The sequence below is a fragment of the Pezoporus wallicus genome, unplaced genomic scaffold (assembly GCF_028554395.1).
Source record: "Pezoporus wallicus isolate ANWC-B61680 ecotype Strahan unplaced genomic scaffold, APGP_CSIRO_Pwel_v1 contig_749, whole genome shotgun sequence".
NCBI classification, from domain to species: Eukaryota; Metazoa; Chordata; class Aves; order Psittaciformes; family Psittacidae; genus Pezoporus; species Pezoporus wallicus.
Genome location: NW_026641327.1, coordinates 360,299 through 387,772, shown reverse-complemented (window position 1 = coordinate 387,772; position 27,474 = coordinate 360,299). Strand labels below are relative to the sequence as shown.

The window sequence follows — 27,474 nt, the reverse complement described above, 5'->3', positions numbered from 1 at the left end:
ATTATATGATATAAACATCAGTTTATATTGGTTTTTCATCAGTTATAATATGATCTTCACTGGATAAGCACTGCGACTTGATGCCAGCATCAGCCCAATAAGCATTGAAACAAAACTTACTAGTGCTATGCTAAGGAAAATAAGGAGAGGTTTAAGGCAGAAAATAAACATTGCCAACTGCAAAAAGCAAAAGCAAAGATGCTGTTGAACATATTCTTTTAAAATGTGAATGTTAACTGGAGAATATATACACTCCAGAGCCTAGTTTGGTTTAAGCCAAGCATTTTTCAGAGGAATCATTCCACTGCATCTAAAAGAGGAACATTTTTTCTCCTGCCGGGGCAGATTTGCAGGGAGGAGGCTCATTTCTGCCTTGCTGGTCTGGCAGGCAGCAGAGCTCTATTCCTCTGATCAAGAGATCACTTTCATAACCACTTTTCTGAGGTCACAAATGAGTCTGCTGCAGTCACGCAACCCCTCGCCTACCAGAGCTTACTACAACAATGCAGGTTCACAGAAACCTTTTAAAGAGGCAGCCCATCCTTTTGACCCACGCAGATATAAGGCACATGCAGATTATCATAGGGGATTCCCCTAAATATGTCACAGGGCTATTTTACTCCAGTTTGAGCAGGGAAGAAATGTATAGCTTGGAGTTTTATCTGAATGGAGTCACGTTGCCAGGGTAGAATTAAATAAAAGGTATATAGCTCTGCAATTCTTTTAAACTATATTGGTATCTTTTTCAAATATTTATTCAGCCTGTTCCTTTTTATTATCTTCAAGGTCCGTGTCTGACAACCACGCGCTACTGTGAATTATGCTACTTAAGGGATTGAAAATCCATGGTAAACAGTCGACCGAGCATTAGATTCAGTAAATAACAGATAAGAGTGCCCTGAATTAAACACTGCCCTGCTGCAGTGTTAGAAACACCGACACTACAGAAAGGGTAGATCAGGAAATAGGCTTACTCTCAAGACTTTATTCTGAAGAAATACTGTGAAAATAAGAGTATGAGCTAGAGCTTGTTTCTAGGACAGCAAAGCCTATTTGATATGTTAACAGCGTCCCACAAAGGACCAACATACTAATCTGCTGTATGGACATGCCTGCAGGTGGCAGCTGAAACGGCCTTTGGGTGATGGGGCAGGTGGGAATTTAAAGAAATAAGTTAAAAATAAATTTCCTCTTATGGTCAGTCAGCTCTACCCAATGAAGAGGGGGTTGGCCTATTTTCACAAGCAGCACTGTGAAAGCCACCGTTGTTGTTGCATCATGAATTATTTGCACTAATTACCTGAAATAAAGTTTTCAAAAGCCGTTAAATTACTTGGGAGCCTATAATTTAAAAAATTAAGTTGGATGCATTGCTCATTGACGTTTTATGAGGGTTAGTACGCAGACCCATTTCATTTGAAAGCAGCACAAACAGGCTTGCCCAAACCAGTTTTATAATCCAGCTTAAATAAGTAACAATAGCAATGAGGGCACAGCATTAAACTCATTGAGGACTCACAGTGTGGGCTGAGATGATTTGTTTGCACACCATCCCACAAGTTCATTGCTATTATTAGCTATGCTAGTCAGGTGAAAGCTTGTTCAGGTGAGCCCATACATGTTACAGGCAGCTTCAGGGACTCTGGGGATGGACCCACAGGTTGTGAAGTGCCCTTAGCTTCATCCAAAGTGATATTCAGGCTTGACCTTGATGTGCCTCTTAACCCAGCTGAAGCAGTGGGAGAGCTCCTCTCCCATCTGCACTGCAGCTTGTCATTTACACAAAAGATGACCTCCCAGTCTTGCTTTGATTGATAGGAAAATAATGACACCCCAAAATCAGCCTTGTCACTGCTCCAGGTCTCATCTGGAGGGGAATTAGGCTGGAAACTGGATGGAGGATTGTGAGGTTACTGCTCTGGACCTCACTGTCAGACCCTGGCCTCATGTTGTGGATGGGAAGTTTGGGCAGCAAGGCAGACACTGAGATCATCATGGTTTCTCAGACCAAAGTGCTGGTAAAGTGCTAACAGCCTCCAGAGTGACCTCAAGGGTAACCATACCAGTGCCGACAAGGCCACAGGCATTTCTGCAGGTAGGACATAGACTTGTGAAACTTCTGAAGGTGTTACCCTGAGTCTTACGTTACTCATCTGTGCCCCTTCACTTACCACTGAAACAGCTTCCCATGGAAATGAAAAATACACAGGGTCAATTCCCGCCTAAACAAAGAGATGTGACTTTGTCCCTGTTTATGGACTTTGGCTAAACCACAAGAAGTTTATCTAAAGTGAAAGAGCATTGGATACTAATGCAAGTATTGCATTGACACGACAATTTTTCCTTTCTAATTATGGAAAGAGGTACATGAGAATACTGCTGTGCTACTTTACCTTCACAAACAAATTACACTGTTCTTCTGGAGGCAGTTGGCGAAAAAATCATTGGTAACAGCAGGAATGAGTTTACATATGGGTATTTCAGGGTAAACAGCTGCTAGAACACTTGCATCTCAGCTTTGTTCTGCACGGCAGTTTAGCCACAGATCTGGTACCTAAAAAGTGTTGCCTTACTGAGGGTCCTTTTTATATTCCTTATTACATGAACATAAAATATTTGCAACCTTTTTTTTGAGAATATGACTCAAAGACAGTGTGGTGAATTGCTCCATTTTCTAAGGAGATGAAAGAAGGTGTCTAATACATGTGGCTAAATCCCATCGAATCTGCAATTCTAGAGAAAGAATTGGTCAGTAATTTAGTATGATGAAATCAGGATGAACAATGACCTCTGATATGCTGATTTCCAAATAATTACTGCAAGGTTTCGTCCTTCCCTCCACAAGCTCTAAGCACTTGAACCTGACAGTCAAAGATCTGGACACCACCTACGTATATGAGAGAACATGCAGTCAGTAATTTGGATTAGCTCCAAATCTGCCTTTATGTTATTTTTTTAGTCCTTTTTGGAAGTTTATTTAATTTGAAAATTACCCAGAGAAATGTAATCCAGCTCACTTACACTCCAGCTAATAATCCAAAGTCAAACGATTTCAGATTAGTGTAATATAAATCACTATTTAATAAATAAATTAACTTTAAATAGCTACTAAGAGGCTTTCTTTCATTAGAAATAAGTTTAAGTACTATGAGAAATTGCAGTAATTACAATCAAGCTTTAAGGATTCCTGAGTAACTCAGTTACAAAAATTACAGCAAGCATGCTCTAAACAAAGCTTCTACTCTCACCCTCCTCTTGCTGCCCCAACATACTGTACGTATTTGATATGCAGCTACGTTCCTACCACGGCCCAGTGATTTTCAGCCAGTTTTAGTCTTCAAGTGGAGGAAATAAGTGATCTGTTACTGCAATGTAAATGAAGTTCAAGCTTGGTCAGGACTGCTGAAGGATACCTGGCACTATCCAAGTAGATTAAAGAGGATGGCAAATAGTGCAGCTGCAGAAATTAGTTTAAAGCAAGTTGTTGTAACTGAGCCTTCTGCACAATGCTGGTCCATACAACCTGTCCTAGCATGATACAGCCTTTGCCTGACATGCAGGACAAAAAATGGAGCTGTAATGCCTAAGCGTGGCGCCCCAGCCAAGGCAACACAGCCAGGAGTCGGTGGAGTCAAGGCAGGATGGGGCAGGCTGGGAACGGGGCAGCTGGAACATTCTTACGCCTGATGTATTTTCCATTGCCCAGATGTTCCCCAGTTGACATGAGCTGTGAGACACTGCATGCGCCAGTCCCGGAGGGTGTTCTGACCCCTGGGAAGCACTAAAGAGGCCCAGGCCTGCCCAGCATTGAGGAGGCACAAAGGTATTTTGAAGCTCACATCTTCTCTTCTCCCACTCCATCCCTGTGCCAGTTTCAGCTGCGGTGCAGAAACTCAGCTGTGGCGTAGGATTCATTTTGTACATTAACCCAATGAGCTAAAATACCATCTGAGACCAACATGCAGCTAATTGCTGTGAGAACAAAACTTTGAATTTCCTGACCTATTCAGAGTTTGAATTTCCCATTAACTCCACGCTCCCGTACTAACAGATGGTATACAGGGCGCAGTTTCAAAACTCCCTGCATCAAGAATTTATGCAAAGAGAGCAAGATGAGCTCAACCTCACACCCTGGAAACCTGCTCTTTACATGCCGAATGGTGAACTTCTACACCTATCAGTGAATGTGCCCAATTGTTCCCCCATTTCCATGCAGTTAATGCTGGCTCGAACTCTTCTACCAAAGTTATCCCTGCCATGGGGAGCTGGAAAAGCACTGGTTAGCAGGGCTGACTCATCAGCTGACTAGCCCACAGCATCAGCCACAAAGGACCCAGAATGCTGGTGGTGGCATGAAGTGTGTGGGTGGGAGCAAGGAATAAGCAATCATCTGGCAGCCTAATGCAGTAGGGAGGGCTGACAACAATTCATGATTTATTGCCCCCTCCCGCCCTAAGGCTTCATCCCTCTGCTGCAGTGATTCTCATCATCTCGACGCTGTGGTAGGGCTCTGTGTAGGGGGGGGAATGAAAGGTACAACCCCTGCCTGTGGCCCATGCAATGAAAGGATCAGCAGGCTATCATCTGAGCTCACCACACCCAGACCACATAGGGCAAAAGGGTCTCATGGAGGAGAATGGAAAAGCGGTTTGCTTGGTCCTTCTTTTACCCAACAGGAGACGAGAACAACATCTTACTAGCAAAAAAAAAACCCCGAAGAGCATCGCTTTCCCACCAAAGTCAGTCTGTTAGTAGAGAGAAGAGGTGAAGATCCAATTCTGGAATGGCTTATGTAAGAAAAAGGTCTTACCGACAAAGCAAGGAATACAGGGGAAAGGGACAATGTTGTAGCAAAGATGGGAAAAGGGGAAAACAAGTCTACATGAAAAAAAAAAATCTGCAGATGAAGAAGATGCAAATAAAAAGAGGTGAGGTGAGCTGTTTCTAGAAAGGCTGCTAGAGAAAAAAAAGTGGAAAATATTTCTTAGAGATTTCCAAAGAAACCAGACACTGAAACAGGGAAAGAAAGTCACCAAGGTAAACAGCAAAATAGAATTGACAGATTTAATTAAAAGCTTCACATGAGAGTACACTGATAAAATCCCCCAAATTGTTCACTTGTATCCCATTATCTTCATGTAGATCTGAATTCACTTTCCAGTGTTCTTACCCTCCAGCAGCCTGCTACCACTGTGAATCTGGCTGCAAAATGGCTAGCTGCTCCCCAGTTTACCTAGCACATAACACTCTCCAGCCCAGTGGAGCGGTGAACGTGTGAGCTCATCCTTCCCAGGCTTCAACCCTTTCAATGTCGTTTTTGCTTTGATTCCTCAAAACACATTCAACTTCAGGCAATGCAGTTTTCAAAAGGCTGGGCCAGATTTTGAAGGGCTGACTTATATTACTCCACTAATGCCGAAGTAAAGCAAAACATAATAAGGAATTAAGGACTTGACCACTTGTCTTTGTTTCCTCCCCAACCAAACTTTTTTCTTGAGAAAAGTCTTATTTGCCCAAATTTTGCCTACAGTAGGTCTTTCCTGGCAGATTGCTGCACTGGGAATGAGATTGGGTTTCTCAGTGTCCTCTTCGCCCCTGGAAACTTTCTGTTACATTTCCCAGTGCTCCATCATAGGCATTTCAGGGCACATGAATATACAGCTTAAAAGTCTTTCCCAACATGATTTTACGTGCTGCTGTATGTATCATTTGGCAGGAGGGTGATGGAGAGTCACAAAATAGCAGTTTGCCGTGGTAGCTTTTCTCTGGCTGGAGAAACCATTCCATTTTATTTCCTGAACTAAAACCAAGCTAGTTCAACATCATCCTTAGAGATCCAGACAGTGGAATATCTGCTGAAGCTAGAATGTGTAAAGCAAGCACGCTGACCTCTGTCTGAAGATCACGACTTGATTTGACTTAAGAAACAATAGAGAAACTCCTCTTTTCCAAATGACCTCTTGGAACTTAGTGCCCCTGCAGTTGTGTTGCTGCAAGAAGCATGACCTCTGTCCCGAAACTGACCTATCCTTCCACCTCATTCTGCCAGCTGTGACTATCTCAGTCACACTACTGGTTTCAAAGATATTATCAATTATCACCATGACACTTACAAGGTGTGATTGCAAAGCAAACCTTCAAACTGACATTCTTTGCTTTCCTAGACTCCTAGCAGAGTTGTCAGCAACAAATATACGGTGGATCACTGCCCCCATATAACATAGCACTTACTACCAGATTTATGAACTATCGCTAAAGTGCTTGCTAGCATCAGTAAGAATGAAAACTGGGTATCTCAATGTGCAATACCTTCAAACTCTCTGACATGTCAAAAGGTACACATTTGGCTCTCAAGAACTGTTCACTTAAACAGGTACATAGAGCTATATTGCTCATGTTTAATTATTATAAAGTTCTGGTGGTTCTGAAGAAGTGTTGGAAGCAATCAACTCCAGTTGAACACATAGTAATTTGAGAGCACTCTGCACCTTGCATGACTGAGCCTTTAATAACTGTTAAAGTGACTCCTGTGATTTTAAACATCTCTAATTTCCTCACACGATTATTAGTTTTGAGAGGTACAGCCTTTTTCAAAATGCAGCAATGTAGATGAAGACATTAAAAAGTACGGAAAGAAGAAATGCAATTCCATTTTTTTTCCACTTACTGTCTTAGCCCTCATAATAGCATATTGGAATATTTTTCCACATAAATTCTTACATTCATCAGTTCAAGATGTATTATCTAGGTTAGAGTATTTCTTCTCTCAATAAGTGTTTCATAAAGTATTTTTTTTTGGGCCATTTTTCCATATGAGGTTTATAGAGGTCATTTGATGGCATGATTTCATTTTAATAAATTACTTGGAACAAAATATAGAGGTTTTGTAACAAGTTTTCAATGATACACAACGTAATATTAACACACAGAAGACAGCATTTTCTCTGCAGATGTTGAAACACTTAGGGAAATATATAAGGCTAATACATGCATGGGGTTTGCAACTATGCAATTAGTAAAATGGTTATGAATTTGTTAACGGACTAGAAAAAGAAAATTTAAAGTATGTTTTGATTTAGATCTGATCTTTGCTTCTTTTCAGTCCTCTTCTCTCAATTTATTTCAGCTGTTTCCAATGTGTAAGTAGCCAATTCCTGTTGCAGATTCAGAGGTAAGTGGCAATAGCAGACACTTTATTTATTATAACAAAAAGCTACAGGCAGAGACTTACTTCCTATATATACCTTCAACTTGACATATTCCATGCAGGTATAAAAAGGGAATGCATTGAGGGGATTTCAGTGGAATTTTAGGGATACGGTAAATCCATGTGATATGTGTTTGGCAAGACTATTACATAGCTTTGAACCTTCATGAAAGAAATTATGAGCTGCTTTGAAGGATGTTTTAAAGTCTCTCTGTAACTTCTCTTAGTAAGCATTTAATTCATTTTACTGACATGCGTTCTCCTTTCACTTCTACTCATATAGATGTCAAGTCTTTAGAAAATTTCTCAGTTGCATTATCTACATGATTGCACCAAAAATTATAATCAAATTAAAGCAGGATTTATAAAGGGAAATCTGCTGTGTCTCATCTAAATAAATTATTTCATCATGAAGAATGCTCAGAGCGCTAATTAATACATTACTACTATGTTAGATAGAGAAGAAAAGCATCTGTGATAGTCACTTAGGATTCTCTTTCCAACAACATCAGAAAAAAAACACTAGACCAAATATAATTAAATGAACACAAGCCCTTAGAGTAATCCATTGAGCCAACCTGTAGGACTAAGCATACAGCAGAATGAGGTAAGGTTTGCAGAAACCAGCTCCCACCTCATGTGTTGATTTCCAAACATCTAAATAATATCTAGTCACAGCTTAGCAAGGCAGATGTCTTTGCACAGATTCTGCCATGTAAATCACATTATAAATCATAAATTTTTGTGTTTGACTAAATAGTCTATTTATTTATTTGCTTTCATACATGTATAAACCTCTCAGCCACCTGTAGCTCTGCTTATAACCTGAAGTTTTTTGTGCAGGAGGAATTGGTGGGTGGCCCAGGTGTGATTTCATCCATAAAGAGCAATGTGAAGAAAATTATCAATGGCTGTAGGAGAGAGTCAAAGCTGTGGAAAGAGGCGAGAGGGTTGATAAGAATAAAGACTTGGTAGGCAAGGATTATTATGATTACATGACCTCAATGGGGAAAAGCCAGGCATAGACATGCCCATAGAGGTGGCAGAGCAAGTTGCTCTGTGAAATTTTTAGCTATAAATTCTGTGGGGCATAAACACCAGTGATGTCAGGAAGGTAGGCAACACAAAGGTTACATCATGAGAAGGATACACGATTCAGAGAACAGTGTTTGCATCATGTTCAGAAAGGAAATTACAGTCCAAAAATGGTGGACGGGGGACAAGGTGTCCCCAGGGTATAGAGGTAAGATGAGAAAGAGAGAATGAAGTGTGGCCTTGGGCTGAGGCTGTCGCTGGTGCCCCTCCAGCTGCCCTGGTCCTGGCTGTTGTGGTGGGATGGGCACTGGCTGGGGGGTCCTGATGGGAAATCACAGGGACCCTTCATCCCTTAGGGAATAGCCAGCCCTCTTGTCACCCTGACAGGTGTTTCTGACAGCAGATGCTGGAGCAGCAGTGATGTTGGCAACCAAACAGACAGGGGTTTAGGAGAAAAGAAAGGAAGCGCCAGTCTTGTCCATGGGCAGCACTCAGACAAAGATATCCCAAACTGTTTTGGAAATTGCCCAACAAGAAAGACTGAAAGGCATGAACTGAAGAGACTCCAGTCTTCTCCAAGGCTGTAAGGACTGCTCAGAATGAAGTCTGCCATCACAGGATAATGTCCTTTCTATGTCAACACTGAGCAAATGCCTTTGGCTGCTACTTAGAGAAGATGTCGCCGTTGAGCATTGCATGACATAAAATAAGAGTTTCCAGTCATTGTGACATATTTTCTCAAGCAGTAAGTAGGTTAACCAGGGCTGCCCATCTGAAATCCAGTAAGGTGTTTTGTTTATTGCGGGCATTTAATTCAGGTTTCATTGCTCATATTAAATGCATTTCAAACTCCAAGTACAGTATGAAAAAAAAAAACCACACACCCCCGAAGTACATTCAAACACATCAATAAAATGCTATCAGTAAACAAAATTTAAATTTAATTTATCAGAGACTAAATAAAATCTTGAAAAGACGTAATGAATTACAGAAAACCCTCAGGCCACTTAGCCCTGCCTTATTCCGTCTTGGTATCCTGTTGTCCCTGTGTTGAATCATTCCGGTGGATCTTTAGCAGTATTAGAAATGGCACCAGAGAATAAAAAAAATGGTTGCTCACTGACAAAGCATGCACATATCTATTACAAGACAGGAAACAGCAGACAGACACATACCAACAGTGCAGAGGAACAACACAAAAAAACAGTGAGAGACAATACTGGTGCACATAGCAGGCAGTGGTCTCAGCACTTCAGTGGCCTAACAATTAGCAGGACTTTCAAGATCAGAACAAGAAAGGCATTTTTTCTAAATAAACCTTTTTAAAGCAGTCAATAAAACACATCTGAGTGTGAGTTGTTAACAAGTAGAAGCAACGCAGCATTTATGGGAAAATCTAGAAAGTAGGAAATCAGTTAAGGTTCTGGCTATTTATCTTTCCCTTCCATTCACCCTGAACCTCCCTAACCCCACCACCAACACCACCACCTACACAGCTTGACTACAACCAGTAAATCTATGTTTACACGATTTGATCTATAGTAGGTGAGGATTCCAGTTGAAAATTACAATAGGGAAAAGTGCTGCGAAGTACAACTTCGGTCTTGACACATCTTTGCAAAGTCCACATTTCCCCTGCCCCCATGTTTAGGCTTCAGACTCCACCCCATGAAATTCTAGGGTTGCACAGCCACCACATACTGCTAGTGAGGCATATGAGACAGCATTTCAGAACGTTATGAACTGACTTTATAAAAGTACTACAAAGTCCAGAAGTTAAATGGTAGCCTTGTAATTCAAATTGCGTTTTAAAGTATTAGAAAGGAAGCAATGTTTAAGATTTACATCTGAATGGAAAGGTTTAAATTCAAGATATTGATGGATTTGCCTTCCCAAAAGTCTCATCTGAAATAATTCCTGACCATATTTACACTACTAAGTTGTCTTCAAAGGAGCTCTGACAATACTGTCATATTGTTCTCACCCATCTCTATACATGCTGCTACCTGGCAAATGTTCTTAGGACAGCTTGCTGGGATTTGCCTGATGATGTGATAAATGACAAAGAGCACTAAAGCAGGAGGGACCTATATACATGAAAACATATTGTGGTTTGGTCTGAGCCTACACTTGCAGCTTTCCATCTCCATGGACCACAAGTGTTATCCTGAGGTGTGTTTTGGCCACTGTGATCGTACAGACAGAAAAGAATGGAGTTATCCAATCTGGCAAGCACCAGAGAGGGGTGTGTATGTGCACTGACATGAAGGAGTATAGCAAAGAGATCTTTGAGCTATCTCTAAGAGTGGTGGTAGAGGCACACGGTGTCTTACACTGCTACACAGAGATAACAAGAGCTTGAAAGAAAGTGTGGTTGTATTGGGATGGCAAAGCACATACTCTGCTGAGCTGTGCTTCTCAGAAGGACTAATTCGCATGGGCTTATCCCCAAAGTGACATAACCACTCTGCTTCTTGTCACAGGACCCTCTCTAACATCGCATTGTTACAGAGTTCTCTGGGGAGAGTTTTGCCATGTGCTGTAATCCAAAAGTAAGGCTGCAGCAAAGTGAGAAAAGAAACCAGGAGGACAGTCACCCATGCTGTTCACTAGCCTAAAGCTATTTATCCTGTTTGTCTTCAAAGCCCTACATGGTTATATTAAGCCAAGTTAAATTCCTTATTCTGTTGGGTAAGAGGTATTATCTTTCCTTTAAAAAGCATCTGCATGTAAAATAAAAAACAAGGTAAATCATTTCCTTGACAGTAGAGAAACATGTTTCCTCTCAAAGATAGCAATAACTCATGAAGCTGAGAACAAGTGCAAACCAAGCCAAAGTTCATGACTGAGGGAATGCTTTCCTACCTCCCATCCACTGCAGCAGCAATTAGGACAAAATTATTGCTAGTACTTTCTACAGTCACTGCAATTGCTAGCAACTTCTGGAGTAAAAATGCCATCTTTCCTATGATGAAAACCAATCTTGTTTCCATATCCAAGGAAAACTTGAGTTACAGTGGAACTAAACTTACACTAAGTTCTTTTTCAGTCTCCAACATCCAAACACAATTTAACTCAGGGAAATGAGGTCAATGAAAGTCCATTATAGCTTAGGATAATAGAATTTGATCCATGGGGGCCTATGAGGATATTTCAACATGTGGTACCAGCCTGGGCCAAGGAGGGTCTTAGCTGCAGAGGAAGGATTGAGCAAGCACAGTACACAGGCAGGAGGATGAACATCACTGGATGTAAAAGACATGCATGTATCAGTCTCCTGAATTAGATAGGCCTAGTTTTTTTCCTTGCCACATGCCTACATTTATTTATATTGATGCTATGTGAGATGCATAGTTTGAGCTAACCAAATGCAACCAAACACAGGAAGCCTACCAAATCAGAGTGGCTAAAAATGACTAAGCAAGCTGGAGAAAGATGAAGATATGCACTTAATGGCTTAAAGTGTTTTGGGGACTTTCCCTAGCATTGGACCAATATAGCAGCTGTGGTTTGCAGGGACACCTATAAAACCAGCTGTTGTGCGTCTGTGACCATGTTGTCTGGTTTTGAGTGTACTTCTGCTATCACCAGAAACAGTGGAACTCTTCCAGTGCCAAATGCCCTTAGGAGAAATCTAGCAAAGATTCCCCTTATGTCAGTTGTCATTTTCAGCTCCCTGTTTTTCTAATCACTCTTGCTAATATCAGGAGAAACACTGATGCTTACAGGAATGTTCACTTGAATGGCATCCAGCAATAAAAAAAAAGTGGTATAAGATACAGATCCAGAATCACAAAAGGAAGTTCTGCAAGAATTGTAATGATGGTGCATTTCCTGAAGACAGCACAAACTCGATGCAGTCCAGCCCTCTTAGTGCAGATGACTGACTTGGCCTAACAGCTCTGAGCTTGTGAGGTCTGACAATATAAACAACCCACAGCACATGACATGAGTACATAAGAAGTACCTGAAGAGGTCTGAAATTTGTTTGTAACTTAGGTTCTTCATTTGCCATTACTCAAAAACTAGGTATAGAATTTATAGTCAGTCTCCAAATGTGACACTTAACATAGGTTGCACCAGCATGTTCACCTTGATCTTCAAAGGTGCCAGGAATTCAAGCAATCTAAGAGTCCTCTTGTTCTTCCTGAATATAGGCTTATCCTAAAGTAAATCCTGCTTGTAGGTCTCTTCTTCTGCTACAAAACCTGTTTTGTTTGCAGGAAAGAGAAAGCTAGCTAGCACAAGAAGGGCCATGCTCTTAAAACAAAGCACAAAGAGGAGATACAGTCCTCCTCCAAGAGTCAGCAGAGGTCTTCCAAGGGTCAGAGAGATCTCCAGGTTATCCTGGACATGTAGTACAAAACAGCCTCAGCTGTTTGTTGCATAGAATGAACAGTGTTCCCATGAAAAAAAAAGGGTAAAAGAAAAAGGGAAGCGCTGATATAGACAATATGCTGTGATAAAATGGTCTCTCTGGCAATTAAAAATGTCAAAAAAAGTCCTAGTCCACTGTTTGAAAATGTGTAATGTGGGGGAGAGTTGATGTGCAGCTTTCTGTCCAGAAATGAGTCCTTCCAGGTCTCAGGAACGAATCCACGCAGCTAGCGTGATTAAAGTCTGGATGCTTCTACTAAAATTCCACTGATGTTTTAGCACTTGTTGAGATAATGACTTGCAGACAGTAGGTCTTCCTTCAAAGATTTAATTATTTACCACTTACGCAGCAGAACACTTTCCTTTTTTCAATTACTATATTGTTATGGATATAGTAAAATTGTAAAGCAGCAGAGAGTGGAAAATGTTTCTTACACAAACAGTCCCTTTTTGGCTGAAACACTCTGAATGCTGTGGTAATTTTAATCTGATGGTTCAATACAGCCAGAGGAATAACCGTACCTGCTACCCACTCTGCCCATGAAGGTTCCTTCATGCAAAACATTGAATATGCTGCCCTAAGAAACCTAAACAACCCAAATGCTTATAGACAATCTAATCAGCTACTAGACTGCGGACAGCAAAAACAGATACCCTGCAGACATTTTGTATGTGATCAAAAAAGAAAAGTCCTTATTTCTCTTTCAAGAAAGAAACCGAGGCATTCAGTTTCAGAGGACAGGACTGGGTGCACTCTAAATCAGTAGAATATGTATTTAAAACCCAACCTGGTAATTGTTAAACTATTCAAATATGTTAGGCATTTCTAGACTCCAGGTATCAGCTTCAACCCTAGCTAAGCAGAGACCCACAACTGAAATCCTAAATTTGTAACTTGAAGTACAGGTTTCATCAAAAACTAGATAATCTGAAAGACTTCTGTTATTCCAATAATGGAAATCAATGTATAAGTCATATTAAGAAAAGATTACTGGGAGTGAAGAGATGGAGTCATGTTGATTTGGGCACTTTATCTGGTTCTCAGAGTAGCCTCTCTTACAATCTTTATTTGTATTTTGAATATTTTATTATTTTACTTCCTACATCTGTTCTAAATATATCCAGTGCAAAGGACTTGGAGAGAGTCCAATGGAAGGACACACAGATGATGAGGGGACTAAGAGGAAAGGCTGAGAGAGCTGAAACTCTTCAGCCTAGAGAAAAGAAAGCTCAGGGGTGATCTCATCAGCATGTGTAAAAACCTGAAGGAAGGATGGAGCCAGGCTCTCTTCATTGGTGTCCAGTGGCAGGATCAGAGGCAACAGGCGCAAAAGTGCCAAGAGGTTCTGTGAACATCAGGAGGCACTTTTTCCTCTGTGAGGGTGACCAAGCAGTGGCACAGGTTGCCCAGGGAAGATACGGACTCTCCATCCTTGGAGATATTCAGAAGCTGTCTGGACATGGTCCTGGGCAACTGGCTTCCAGTGGCCCTGCTTATGCAAGAGTGTTGGACCAGATGACCTCCAGAATCCTTTCCAACTTCAACCCTTCTGTGATTGTACGATTCACTAAGACTATGGTTTAAAATTTAAGGGAAAGGTTCAGGCCACTGGAACCAGCTAACAAATGAAAGAAGAAATTTTCCCATGGAAATGTACCCATTATAGGTCATAACTGTAACACTAAACTCAAATGTGTGAGTCTAGTTTCAAAACCAGTTAAATATTGTTGTAGAAAAATTTTCTGTGCTTATGTAAAGTAAAATGTAAAAAATATATTTATACCAAAAGACCAGAGAGAACCTGATGATCCAGGAAAAGGGAAAACAAAACCCAAACCACTTTAGTTGCGAGATTTTGAAAAGAAAAGTCTGGGAAAAGAGAAATGTTAGAGGGTGACAGTGGGGGGAAAAGGGATGTCTGAGAACCCCTGTATGTGCACTGCAGTGGAGTATTGGATCCTCAGACTTGGAGTATTGGATCCTCAGCTTTGGTTCAGGTAAGCAGCACTCATACAGCAGTGTTGAATAGTATTATGGTACAGATAATGCATGGAAAGCAGCTGTTTTTTTGCTTCCTTACCCATCTCAGGTTTTCATTTCTTAATTTTCTGTCACTGTCACTGGAGCGACGTGTGTCACATCAGAAACAGGTCTGTAAGCTATGCAGTGAGGACCACAGTACTAAATAGTGAAATACTAAAGTAAGTAACAGCCTGATCTAGAGAACCTAATGAATGAACCTAAGGAATCTGAATCAAAATAGTCCATGTGTATTTTTGAACTAGATCAACAGTCATGGACACATCAGGAGCAGAAGAAAGCTGGAACAGACTGCAAGTTACTGAGGATACTGAAAATCTGGCCAGCTGGGAGGAATTCTCTGTTGCTCTTTCTTAAAAAGGATTAATTGAATTTCCATTAAAGATAAACATTAGTGGGAATTGGGTCACACCAAACACATAAATGAGTAAAAGGAAATGACCCACTAGTATAAATGCTAAATCAGAAGAAAGACAGAAACCACACAGTATGTGCTATCCTGCCAGAACTGGCAAAAAGAAAATATGTATAGATATATATATATTCAAAGATTTAATTGAAGGGGAGAAATGGGTTAGAAGAAGGAAAGACAGCTTAGGGAAAGTGACCATGAAATCTTGGAACTGACAGTTCTTCCAGCAACAGCAATCCAAGGCACAGCAGCATGAAGACACTGGACCTAAAGAAATGAGACTTCAGCACACCTGGAGAACTGGAGGGAAAAATCTTGGAGGACACATGTCTAAGGGAAGTAGCAGCAGGATTTTCTTTCAACAAGCCAATACGTAAAAGATAAAAGTGTAAACTATTGCGGTGGCAGTGAAGAGTGGGAAATATAAGAAACAGCCATCCTAAAATCCTGAGTTCTTCAATGACTGGAAGCTCACAGGATATTTTTTTTTTTAATTAATAAAATAAAATATACATGTATAAGAAGAGAAACAGAAAAGCCAATGCAGAAAATAAGAAGCAGCAAGAAAAGGAAGGTTATAAAAAGCGTGCTGGAAATCCTTTAAAAATACAAGGTTGGGAAATGAGTTTTCTGCTACTCAGCAGAAGGGAAACTACAGACAGTGGGGGAAAAAGGAATAAGAAGAAAGTTTAAGTGTTTACTGCATCTTTTTGCTTCATCAGTTAGGATTAGACAGATAACTGCCACTAAACACCAGCAACAAGACTAGTACCTCAGGCGCCTGGGTAAATTTAGTTGCATCTGGCGAGACTCATTGCAACATATGAGCTGAAGCATACTCAGAGCTATTAGCTATTAGTCAATGAGAAATCATGACAGAAAGGGGAATTTTGAAGAGTACAAATGTGGATTTTATCTTTAGAAAGTAAGGGAAGAAGAAAACAAAGGATGGTAAGAAGACTAAACTGACCTTCAGCTCCTAGAAAAATACTGGAGAAAAATTATCAAACAACCTATTTGGAAAGACTCAGAGGTAATAAGTAAAATCAACAAATCTGTCAAGGATATGTTGCTATGCTACACTAAATTAATTACCTTCTACAACTGGACGTGTGGTTGGGAAGAATAGGTATTACACTTCTTCATCATTTTAAAAAGGCTATTCCTACTGTTTCAAGTTCTCATAAATAAACTGAAGAATCTTCTCGGAAGGGAGTCCAAGCTTACTTAAGAATCCATAATCTGAGATAATCAGATTACCGATTATTTGCTGTAAAGTGGAAGGATTCATTGTACCTACTAGTGATTAATCACAAAAAAAAGACAGAAGCAGAGAACAAGAATGATTAGAGAAAATTTGGCCCTCGGCAAAAAAAAAACAAAGTGAAGGAGCAAGGTAGGGCTGTTCTGTCTAAAGAAAACTGAAGGAAACATGGGACACCTTCATGGCTGTAAAAGCTGAGGTGCCATAAGAAAAGGGAATAAATTGTTCTTCTACAGAAGGAGGACTTAAACTGCAATAGGGGAGCTCCAGCTTGCATGTTAGGGATTACCAAGGAATATGTGGAATCACTCACATTCCAGATTGTACAAAGACATTAGACAAATGACCCTCATAGCTGATTCTTTACTCAGGAAAGTCCATTCTATGCTTGTTTCCTAAAATCTAAAACATTATGTGGAAACAAATGAACTGACATTTGTAGGCAGATTTTTTAAGACTCTACAGTAATTCAGTTTAAAATCCATTCATAACTTTAGTCTGAGTCAAGTCAAACAACATGCCTCCATGCTCGACCGTCACTGACTATGGAAAGATCTGGATTACAATTTAAATAGAAAATGTATAGAAGCTTTGAATATATTTATTCACAGAGTTAATCTACGAGTCTCTCTATTCCTTGTTTAGTCATCCATAAATCTCTCTGATTTTCAGTTTTCAAATGAAATGAAGACTGGAAGTAAGTAAATACAGAGAAGGCGCTGAAGTCTGAAATAAACACAGGGAATCAAAATAATACTGGAAGGGAGATTTTCGTTGGGATGACAACAGTGCTTGTGTGCATGCATGTCTCTGTGTTTGCATAAGAGTACGTGTGCATAAACACAAAATACACGTTTGCATGCATAAAATGTCCAGATGGGAAACATAAAAAGCTATTGAATTAAATAACTTTTTATATAAATTATGTAGTGAAATACACCCCCTTCCCTTCTTGAGCAATCAAAAAATTGATTCATACTGAAGTCTCTGCATTTGCAATCTAAAACTGTACGCAGCAACGTCAGTTACGATTTATTACGAATGATTATGGCTAAAGCAATTAACATTAATTAATGGTACGTTGGAGGAAAGTTTGAGTGGCTTACCACCATAAGTTTAGTTACACTAAGAACTGAAAGATGAGGAGCTTTAAGTCCTAGGTGTAACTCTATTGGTCTATCTAAAATGTTGTAACTATTTTCCTCACAGGTATTGAGAAGCTTAAGCTAGCTGCTTCTCAGAAAGGATCTGAGATGGTAAAAGAAAAAGGTGTTATTCTTTTTTACATTTATTTACAAAAATAATGCCTATACTAGAAGGAAACAATTTAAACAATCAACAAAAGGGATCTGGTTTTGAAGTGGAGCAAGACCACCTTTTTTCCGACAGTGGAAAAACTGAGAAGTACGGAGTACTAAAGGATGTATTGCCAAGAGTGGTAAAGGAAGACAGACTACAATTAGACAATATGGAATATGGCCAAGACAGGGGCCCAGCAAGTTCAAGTGGTCGCAGCCACTAAGTACCACTCCACTCCCGCAGCAGCCCCTCCCAAGTCAAATTTTTGTTAAGGCCAAGTGGCCGGCACAGCTTCCTGTAGCAATTGATGTCACCCAGCCTAAGCACTGATTCAGATCTATGCTGCTTTATTCAAGAGATCTGGTGAGACTGGAAGGTTACTGCTGCAAGCCGTTTTGAAGTAGTTATCAGGAAAATGCAAAATGACTAAATGCATATAGCTTGGGGGGAGTGGGGCTATTAATAGAGCCACTGCCAACTGATAACAGAGATGCGAAGACTGTAAACCAAGTCGACAGGAGAACTGATGCGAAGTCAAAGGAAAACATTTCTAAGAATGAGGGAGGCAATCCACCATAGTGACTTAAACTGAATACTAGAAAAATCTGTCTCAACAACCAGATCTAAATTCTGAAAAGAACCAGGCCTTTGCTTAAACGACTTAACTAAGATGAACTCGCCATATGTTTCAAGGTAGGAACCTGTAATAGTCACTAATGGGGGATTATATGAGCGATGAATATTCTCTATCACCTAATACCTAACTCTTTTCAAAATGATTTTCCTACTTAAAATCAATATGGTGAGGTCACTCCATTCCCTTTAACTGGCTATTGATCTTTACAAATGCAACATCTGTGATACACGCCCAGTATTGCAGAGCAGCTACTGAAAGGACACCTAGTGGCAAAGAAATGAGCATGTCTAGAAATCTCTGGCACTGTTGGAGGTGTGTAATTATAATTATCATGGGAACTGCTGAACTCCTATGAATCTGCAGTGTCATATATACCAATTTATGTGCCAAATAGCACTATTCATGGTTTTTAAAAAATGTGTTCTTACAAGTGCTTTTTAAAAACATGGAATTTAAGCTTAACTTCCTTAAAACTCACTGAACGTTCTGTTAAACAAATGATGCATGTGCCTCTGTGTTGTAAGAATATAAATCTGAATATCCTGAGTCTCCACTGCATCAATTTTAGGAATATCAGGTAGCTGAACAGAACTCATTACAGATATGTTTTGCTTAATAATCAAGCCAAATTTCAGCTTGCTCATCACCATTCCTTGGGCCCTCCATTGTGTCACTCTAAAATATCCTAAGCAATTCCTTCCCTTCTCATCTTTTTCTCCTATGAAGACAAACAGCTGAAGCATATAAACTGTACTTATTTAAGCTAATTTTACTCTTTTTGTTTCTGTCCATTCAACTTTACAGTCACTTCTTGCCTGTGTTTATTCCAAACCCCTTAATATGTACTAATGCCCTTGTGACCAGGAGATGCCCACAACAGAAAGCTGTATTCCAGATGGAGTCATGCTGGTCTCATGCAGAGAGGGATTATAACCTTCCAGCGCAGTGACAAGCTGCCTCTGGGCAAACAGACCAAAATCCACACTTGGCTTTCTTGTTTATGTCAACATATCAAATTACAAGCACAGAACTATTTGCTGACCACTGTCCCTCTTTGATTACTGTTTTCATGTTCCCTTTTCCAGGTTTCTCTTTCCTATTGAACACCAGGTCCTCTCGATTAATTTGCCCTTAGTGAATTAGTACTGATTTGTTAGGTCATTTTTTCCAGACACGTTTTGGGGGGGGTATTTCATTTTGTGACATTTCTGTATGCCAGTGCTCTGTTCTCTGTCCTCACAACATTTATAACAGCTTCCAACTTAGTATCATCCTTTGATTTAAAAAGCCACAAACAAGCCATTTCAGCTTGTCTATCCTCTTTCATCACAACAAAGATTGAATCACTGGCGTGGCTATTTTTTGTTTGCTTTTTTAGGTGACTTCCTACTGAAGTTTTTGTTTAAAAAAGTCAGATTCTGCCATACTTCTCCACAACTACAAGGAAGTAGATTGTGACATCCATTGAGGACGCTGCAGTTCCTGCCCTTACCTAAACGTTAGCACCAGTTCCTCACCCAGCTCTGTTTCCATAGCTCACCTCTCCTCCACTCCACCCTTCTGAAGCTCCAGCCTGCTCTCCAGTCTTAAAATGGCATGTAGTTTCCTTCCTTTACTATAAACAATGCTTTCTGTAACCTTAGTTTCATGATGTAAACATTTAAAAATAAGAATGAAGGGAACACAAACTATGTGTTCCATTAGGTAATTTGGGGACTAAATTAAATAAAATCTCTCAAAACATGGAACATTTCAGAGTAATGAAGTCTGGCTTTGCTTGTTTTCCTTTTATCCCATCCCTGTAAAAAAGAAGACAATGGATCTTAGAAACCCTGGCATAAGAGTAGTAAAGACAGCTGAAGGCAGCTTATTGCTTGTGAATCCAAAAGAAACTAAAGTAAAGCTCAGAGGAAGGAGCCGTAACATGCAGGTATGTGTCCAAAGGGAAAGAGAGACACTCTGGAAACTGCAGGATGCTGGAGGCTAGGGAACCAGCTGCTACAGTTGACATGGGAGTCTCCTGCTACCAGTAGCATTACCATCTGTAATCTGATGTCAGCAAAACGCCCTGAAATCTGCCAAAGCTTCTTCAAACTGGCGTTTCTTTTATATTTAAATATATTTTAAAAGCAAGAAACCAACCAACACATCTTATACTCTAAGCAAAAAAAACACCAAATAAAAATATAGGGCTCCTTTGTATACACTATATGTAATACAGAATAGTAACGGACAGGAAGAAAGAGTAGTAAAGAAAATATAATGTCCATTAAAAAATGCTTCTGTTCACCTCTGCATTCCACCTGTAAGTTTTGGTCAATTATACTCCTTCAAATAGGCTTCTTTTTTATTATCATCATTTTTTAAACAGCTCTGGAGAGGATTTTTATCGTTAAATCCCTAATCTGAATTTTGCTCTTGTGAACTCTTCCGCAACAGAAAAAAACACGAAAACTGTCTGCAAATGTGGGAGAATTCTTATTATGTACATCTGAACATGCACATTTGGCTTTCGTTGTGCAGTGTACCAGACAGCTACAAAACCAGAATGTAGCCTATTACAGCGTTAGTCAACACTTTAAACTTTGGATCTCACTTATCCTGAAAGACAGTGACCTTTCTGGCCTTTCAAGCAAGCCTATTTCCTCTTGGCATACAGCCGACACAGGTAATGCAGGAGTTGTTTGACTTTCACATCGTCTTTAAGCAGGTATTGTGAACATCCATGATAATAGCTTCAAAAAGGCAGTTCAGCGTATGTACAAGCATTACACCTGCCCTAGGCCTCTTTGCTGGTTTTGGGGCTTTACAGTCATCTTTTCCTGTTTCTGAAAGCCTGCTGGGGAAGGGTGAGGGGTATTGCATTATTTGGTGAAAAATACACAAACAGCATATAAGGAAATGCACAACATTTCCAACACAACTTCCCAAAATAAGTTCAACAACAGGTTGCTTTTTTTCTTCCTTTCTCTGTACAATACTACTTGCTAATTTTACTCAGGTTTAGTAGAAAGCAGCAATAAATGAGAGGGAGACTTTTAGTGGGATATCGGTATCTTAGAGACCTACCTTGAAAGAAACTTTTGACTCGGAGATAGCTGACGCTAAGGCGCAAGACAGAAAGTTTGTCCAGCTTCGATACGATGTCGGGTGGAAAAGGCAAGAGGCTGGCCAGATGGTCCAGTTCCGCGTTCAGGCGGTCCCTGTGTCTCTTTGAAGGATTCGATTTTTCATTCCCAACTGCAGGCCTTCTGTGGTGGAGAACACATTTTCGATTACCTGTTTTACCTCCAGATAGTACAACCAGAGACTGAGACGTTGTCTGCAATTAGTTGGTTACAGGCATATTTAATCTAGCTGAGATGAAAATCTTTCTGTCCCCTGCCAAAAAGAGAAAACCATTCTTCATTTGCCATAGTGCAAAGACATGGACATTGGCCTGTTTTTCCACATCTGCCCAGTGAAAAACAGATGAAGAACTGACACCTATTACTCAGAACCCTCTCACTCTAGGGGAATGGTTAATATCTTCATGTTCTGGTCAATAGGGAAAAACAATTTCTCATCTATGCTGTAGAAATTAGGGTCAAGAACAGCAGAGGAAAATTACCATGACTAATGCATGAACCCATTGAATACCCACTGCATTCATTCAAAGCATCTTAGATCAATTAGTTTAATGACTCTAAGTTAACCTGTGGGTCAGAAAATAAGTAAGAGCCTGTCTTTTGACATGAGTTTAAAAAGTATGGGAAGAAGGGTGAAAAGATGTTCTTTCCTCAAGCTCAAAAATCCTGTGAACATACCTACATTTACCTTGCTACATCACTAATAACAAAGATAAAAATATGGTTTCTCTCTTAAGATCATTGATATTTCTCCTACAACATAAGGATTGATGCTACCCAGATTTCTAAGCCAAGCCCTCCTAGTCCATCCCCAATTCATGTCCCTCTCATGCAGTAGACAAGACGGGATACCTCAGAAAAGCTATAGTGAAAATGCATTAAGATGAAATACATCACAAATGAGGAAGCTCAATTTTGATGTGTCTGCTGATATTCTTCTCACAGAATGTGTAAGATGCTGCTCTCAAGAGGGAGAAAAGGAAAAGCTGGTGTACTTGCACACAATGGGAACCTGATTTCCAGCACAATAGCAAGAGGTGGCCAGTGCTGAAGAACTGACTTGTCTATTAAGCAAGATGACTTGAGTGGTAAGTTTGAGAAGGTGGTTATCTCCAGCAGACAGCCATTGCTGGACCCAGCAGTAGTCAACTGCATTATCCAGGAATGGGCCACAGGCCACTGGAGCCATAAACTAGATGGACCTACAATATGAGAAGGGGGAGTGCTATAGCTGAGTGCTATAGCTGAGCTGGCAACAAACCGGGGGATTTAGTGCTGTCTGCTGGTTCTCCACGCACTCTTGTAATGCCCATGTTCAAGTTCTTATTGTACCACATTGCCACATTCCTCCTGAGGCATTTCTCAATGTCTCTTATTCCTCCAGAATAAAAGACATTGAGGAAAAAAAAAAAAATCAATGAGGAAAAGATGGAAAAATACTCAAGAATGGGAACTGGTAGGAAAGGAAAATATGGGTGTGCTAACAGTTTCCACTTTCACCTCACTAAAGCGAGGATCATAACCATATGTATCTTAACTGGTGCTCCAGTGGAGAATCAGAGGAAAACTAATTATTTGCAGCACTTTACTACTGCATTTCCATGCTCCATGAATTTATTATATTTTTCAAGAATAATTTCTGAAGTTTAAGCGTTAGTATTTCACAAGATGGTCAAAGGCTTAAATTACAACCTTTGCATGTTACCCTCTTATAAGTGTAATATTATCATTGCAACTGTGGTTTAAAAAAATGTGCTTATGAATTAGTTAAAAAAAAAAGGATTGATGTTTTGTGCCTGTAATTGCTGCCAATTAAAAATCTCTTAAGGCAAAATAGGCATGAAAAAATTGTGCTCCCTTTGAGAGCCTCACTTCATTTTAACAGGACACATTGATGAACAGAATGAATGAAAATATATTTGAGGTAGGTGTCAGTGAAAATAGGTAGTTTCTGCTTTCTCATTCAAAATTGCCAATACTGACAATGTGGCCCTTCAATAATACAACCAGTTGCTTTCAAAGACATGGGGAAGATTTTGTTGATTGGAATCAATACAAAGCTTTCTTGCATTACAGAGAGCAAAAAAGCAGCAAATAATGTAATAAACAAAGTAGGAATACTCTTTTTTCACTTTTCCAGTTAACTTCTTTTTTTTTCCCAAAAAGGTTGTGCATAGTGGGCACTAATTTTTGCAGTAGACACTGAAGCTCAGCCATCCTCACTGTGACCCCAAAAGGATGTCTGACCTGTGGAAAGCAGTAATTCTGTGGGAACGTAGCCTATAGCTGATCAGAAACTGAAGAACATTAGCTTTTACTAATTGCTTTTTGCATCTGACAAACCAGCTGAAGCAAGGAAGCAATTTAGGACAGAAAAAAATTAATTCCAGTAAGGAAATTTAGACTGATGAGTTCAAGGGGCAAAAATTGTCAAGATTTACATTGACTAGAAATAGAAATTGTTCAAGTCTACTTGCCACATAAAATAGTGACTGCTGTCTGCCAGAGAGGAATGGTTCGAGGCCATTATGTGCAGTGTTTGCACTGAGTGTAAGGAACAGTTTTCTGGAGATTGCAGGGAATGGTGTAAAAAGACTGCAAGAGAAAGTTCAGGACAGAGTCTTCCTGAAAACTTAAGGAAATGATTCAGTAAGGGAGTGAATCCAAACAGAGGTTTGATGTAAGTGGCAATGAGGTGCCAAGTGGATGCGATTTTAAACAATGCAAGTTCCATGGAAAGGCCAGCTTAGCTATCCATAAACAGAAAAGGGCAGGCAGGGAAATTCTTCAGTGGGCTGCTCTGAGGCAAATTGAAATTCTAGCCTTTATTTTGAGCTGATAGTAGATAGTGCTTGTGTTTCTGTTAAACTCCAGATTCTCAAACTCTGTAGCACTCACTCGATGATACCTTTCTTACTCTACTTTTCATGCAACACTACTACAGTGAAGTAGCACGTGTAGAATAAAGTTGGCATTTCTTTCTTTGAGTCGTTAAACCATCCAAATGCTGCTATGCAGTTACAAGTCCTTCTACCTGCACAAGACCCATATCAGCCGTCCCCATTCAGTAGGAACTGAGTGTGGGAGCTGGTGCAAAGAACTTTTCCCGTTTCGGTGGTACAAACGTAAGGCACTGAGCCATTTGTGCTGTAATGATTCAGTGTGCCTATGACACACAGACTGCCACTAGCGTAAACCAGTTTGGTGAGCTTGCAGAGGAATTTCCTGCAGCTACAGCCCTGCCTGCTGCTCTCTACCCTCTGCGGGAGCCCTACCCTGTTAACGAAAAGTTTACTCTGAATAAGTTTATTAAGAATCCTTTAAACCAGCAGATGACCTAAACTGAGAAAAAGCTAATTATTTACTATGATGGCAAGCATTTGGTAAGAAGGCAAAGGGAAGAGAGAGACCATAAGATGCAACAGATAGGCTAAGCACAAAGTAACAGCAAGATGATTCTCATGAAGGCACTGACCAGCACCCACAGCCACTGAAATGTGCTTGAGCATTGCACAGGTATCCTGGTAGAGCTGAGCTCCAGTGCCAGCTGTGCATTTGCAGATGTTCGGCGTCTTCTACAAACCAAAAGGACCAAATGACAGAAAGCTATTTGAGGGGAAGGGGGACCTTTGCCACCTTCAACCTCTTCTGGGTCTTCACAGCAAAGAAAGGCAAAAGCAGAAGTAATGGTCAAGAAGATATCAAACTGATAGAGCAAATGAGAGGTGGGATAGTGTGATCTCAAGGAAGAGGAAGGGCTATGCCACAGAGGACAGTAAAATGCAGACTAAGAAGCAGGAAAGAGCTGCACCTCCTGAAGTCCCTGTTTACCCTGGCACTGGTACGGTTCTGGCTGAAGTGGGCAGTTTGGAGCAGTTACTGATACACGCAGAGCTAAGACAGCTGTAATTTGCCTTTAAGTTGCTGTAAAACATTACAAGAAAAGTTTTGTTGGAGGGAGAGAGTTTTACAAGATGCCAGGGTTTGAGACGAAGAAGTGGCTGGAGCTCTCAAATGGTAACAGCATTGCCTTAGCATCTCTAATATAAACATTAATTTCAGCACAGTGATTTTAGTTTGAGGTTAAAAACAAGATCTCTTTTAGTGTTGGTTTAGTTTTCAGATGCTTGAATTACCAGTAAAATGTTAGATTCCAATAGGAAACAAACACTTGGTAGAAAATGTTTCCTTTAGTCAAAAATCCAGTTCTCTGGCTGAAAAGCCTATCTGATGGAAAATTTTCAATCAGTCCGAGCTCCAGGTGTTTGAATTGAGTCCAGAAAAGCCAAAATTCTTTAGTGTAGACCACATCTAATGGGGTTTGTTTGGCAGCTTTCTGGGGCAAAAGGAGAACAGCTAGGGGAGTTTATGTATTTGCATGTATAAAAGTAGAACTTAAACCTGATGAACTGCCTGAACAATGGCAACCTAATGAAGGCAGACTCTCCTAGTTCTGTGTAGAGAAAAAGATGCAAACATATTAGATCCCCTCAGTGAAACAAGTTTTTCACACATTCTTCCACAGTATTGTGGGTCTCTGAATTCCCTTAAATGCTTAAACAGGGGAGTGACACAGTAAACAGTGAGAGTGCTCAGGCACTGGCACAGGTTGCCCAGAGAAGCCATGGCTGCCTCATCCCTGGCAGTGTTCAAGGCCAGGTTAGATGGGGCTTTGAGCAACCTGATCTAGTGGGAGGTGTCCCTGCCCATGGCAGAGGGGTTGGAACTGGATGAGCTTTAGGTCCTTTCCAACCCAAACCATTCTGTGATTCTGTAATTCTCCTGTGGAGCTTCTTCATATATTTTCATTACTGTTCTGTAAAACTACCTCAGAATAGAATGTCTGTACCTGAAAAGCCATGAACATGATGAGCAATATAATTCAGTGACATCCTGTATTAAAAGCCATATGCAGGATCACCACCTGGTTTAACAGCCTGATCACAAAAAGCTGATGGAGAAGCAGAGAGTTGCCTTCCTGGGATGCACTGAGTATGGGTAGATATGAACATCTCAGGTGTTCTGCAGAGGGGAAAGCTGCACCTCTGCCCTTGGAATCCTGACCGGCAAAAGGACTAATCCACGAATCTGTACAGAAATCAAAGTATTCTGCTCAAACTGGCACCTGAGATTGCTTATTCCTTTGTCAGGAGAAAGTTAAATTCTAGAGGCTGTAAATGATAAAAACTGAGGACCCATCATTAGGACTGGCCAAAGAATTCCCATCAACTTTAATTCCTATGAAAAATTAGGTTATTCAACTGAACAAATACCTGTCCCAGAACAGGTGGCAGCATCTACCATGATTCATTATCAGAATGGCAAGGGGAAAATCCACTTTCTGCCATGGCAGAAAATCCACTATGCTACCAAGTAAGAGAAAAAAAGCTGTACTAAAAATGGTACAACATGGATGAAAATCGTGACTAAATATCCTGTTCAATTAATAGGCTTTGTCTACCCTTCTAAATTCAAGATAAATGATTTGAGGCAGCATAACAGTAAGGATACCTCGGAGTCCTGAAATGTCAGTAAGATCTGTAGAACTGAAGGACATAGCCTGTGAAAGGAGCTCTGTCAGCCAGTCATTCTTGGTCATTCAGAGCCTCTTTAGATGAGAGTTAGAAAGTCCCTGAGTGAGGGAATGAGCACAGGAAAGGCTTACCAGAGACCAAGCCCACAAGCAGATAAGGAAGAGGCCAGTGTTACCAGGAACTGAGAAACCATCCTCAGCAAGTGGTAAGTAACTAACCACAGAAAATAGAGGGCTGGCTTCAGTGAGGGAGCTCAGTATTATAACAATACAAATGATCCCCTTTGTTTTAATCAAAATCAGGTTTCCTAATCAAAATTTTCTATGTTCGGGCTGGATAAGCTCATGCTCAGGTACCTCTACTGAAAATAGCAAAGCTATTTTCAAGGTAGCATACTGCAATGGCTCCTAAGGTGAAAACTTGGTTCCATCAAAGTATGTTGGATTTTGCTTATGATTTTGTTGAAGTCAGAACTTAAAAAAAGGCTTATGAGGACATTCCCACCCTTTGACATGAGGTGGTTCTCTTAATCATTGCATT

At 40.3% G+C, this 27,474-nt stretch overlaps 1 protein-coding gene across 1 annotated transcript in view; it reads right to left on the bottom strand.

Annotated features, from left to right (window-relative positions):
* Window positions 1-27,474, bottom strand: part of AHRR (aryl hydrocarbon receptor repressor) — an 88,236-nt gene that overhangs the window by 40,832 nt on the left and 19,930 nt on the right. Inside the window, exon 3 of the mRNA XM_057423105.1 lies at window positions 21,342-21,523. Coding sequence (XP_057279088.1) covers window positions 21,342-21,523 — 182 coding nt within the window. The remainder of the gene's footprint in view (window positions 1-21,341; window positions 21,524-27,474) is intronic.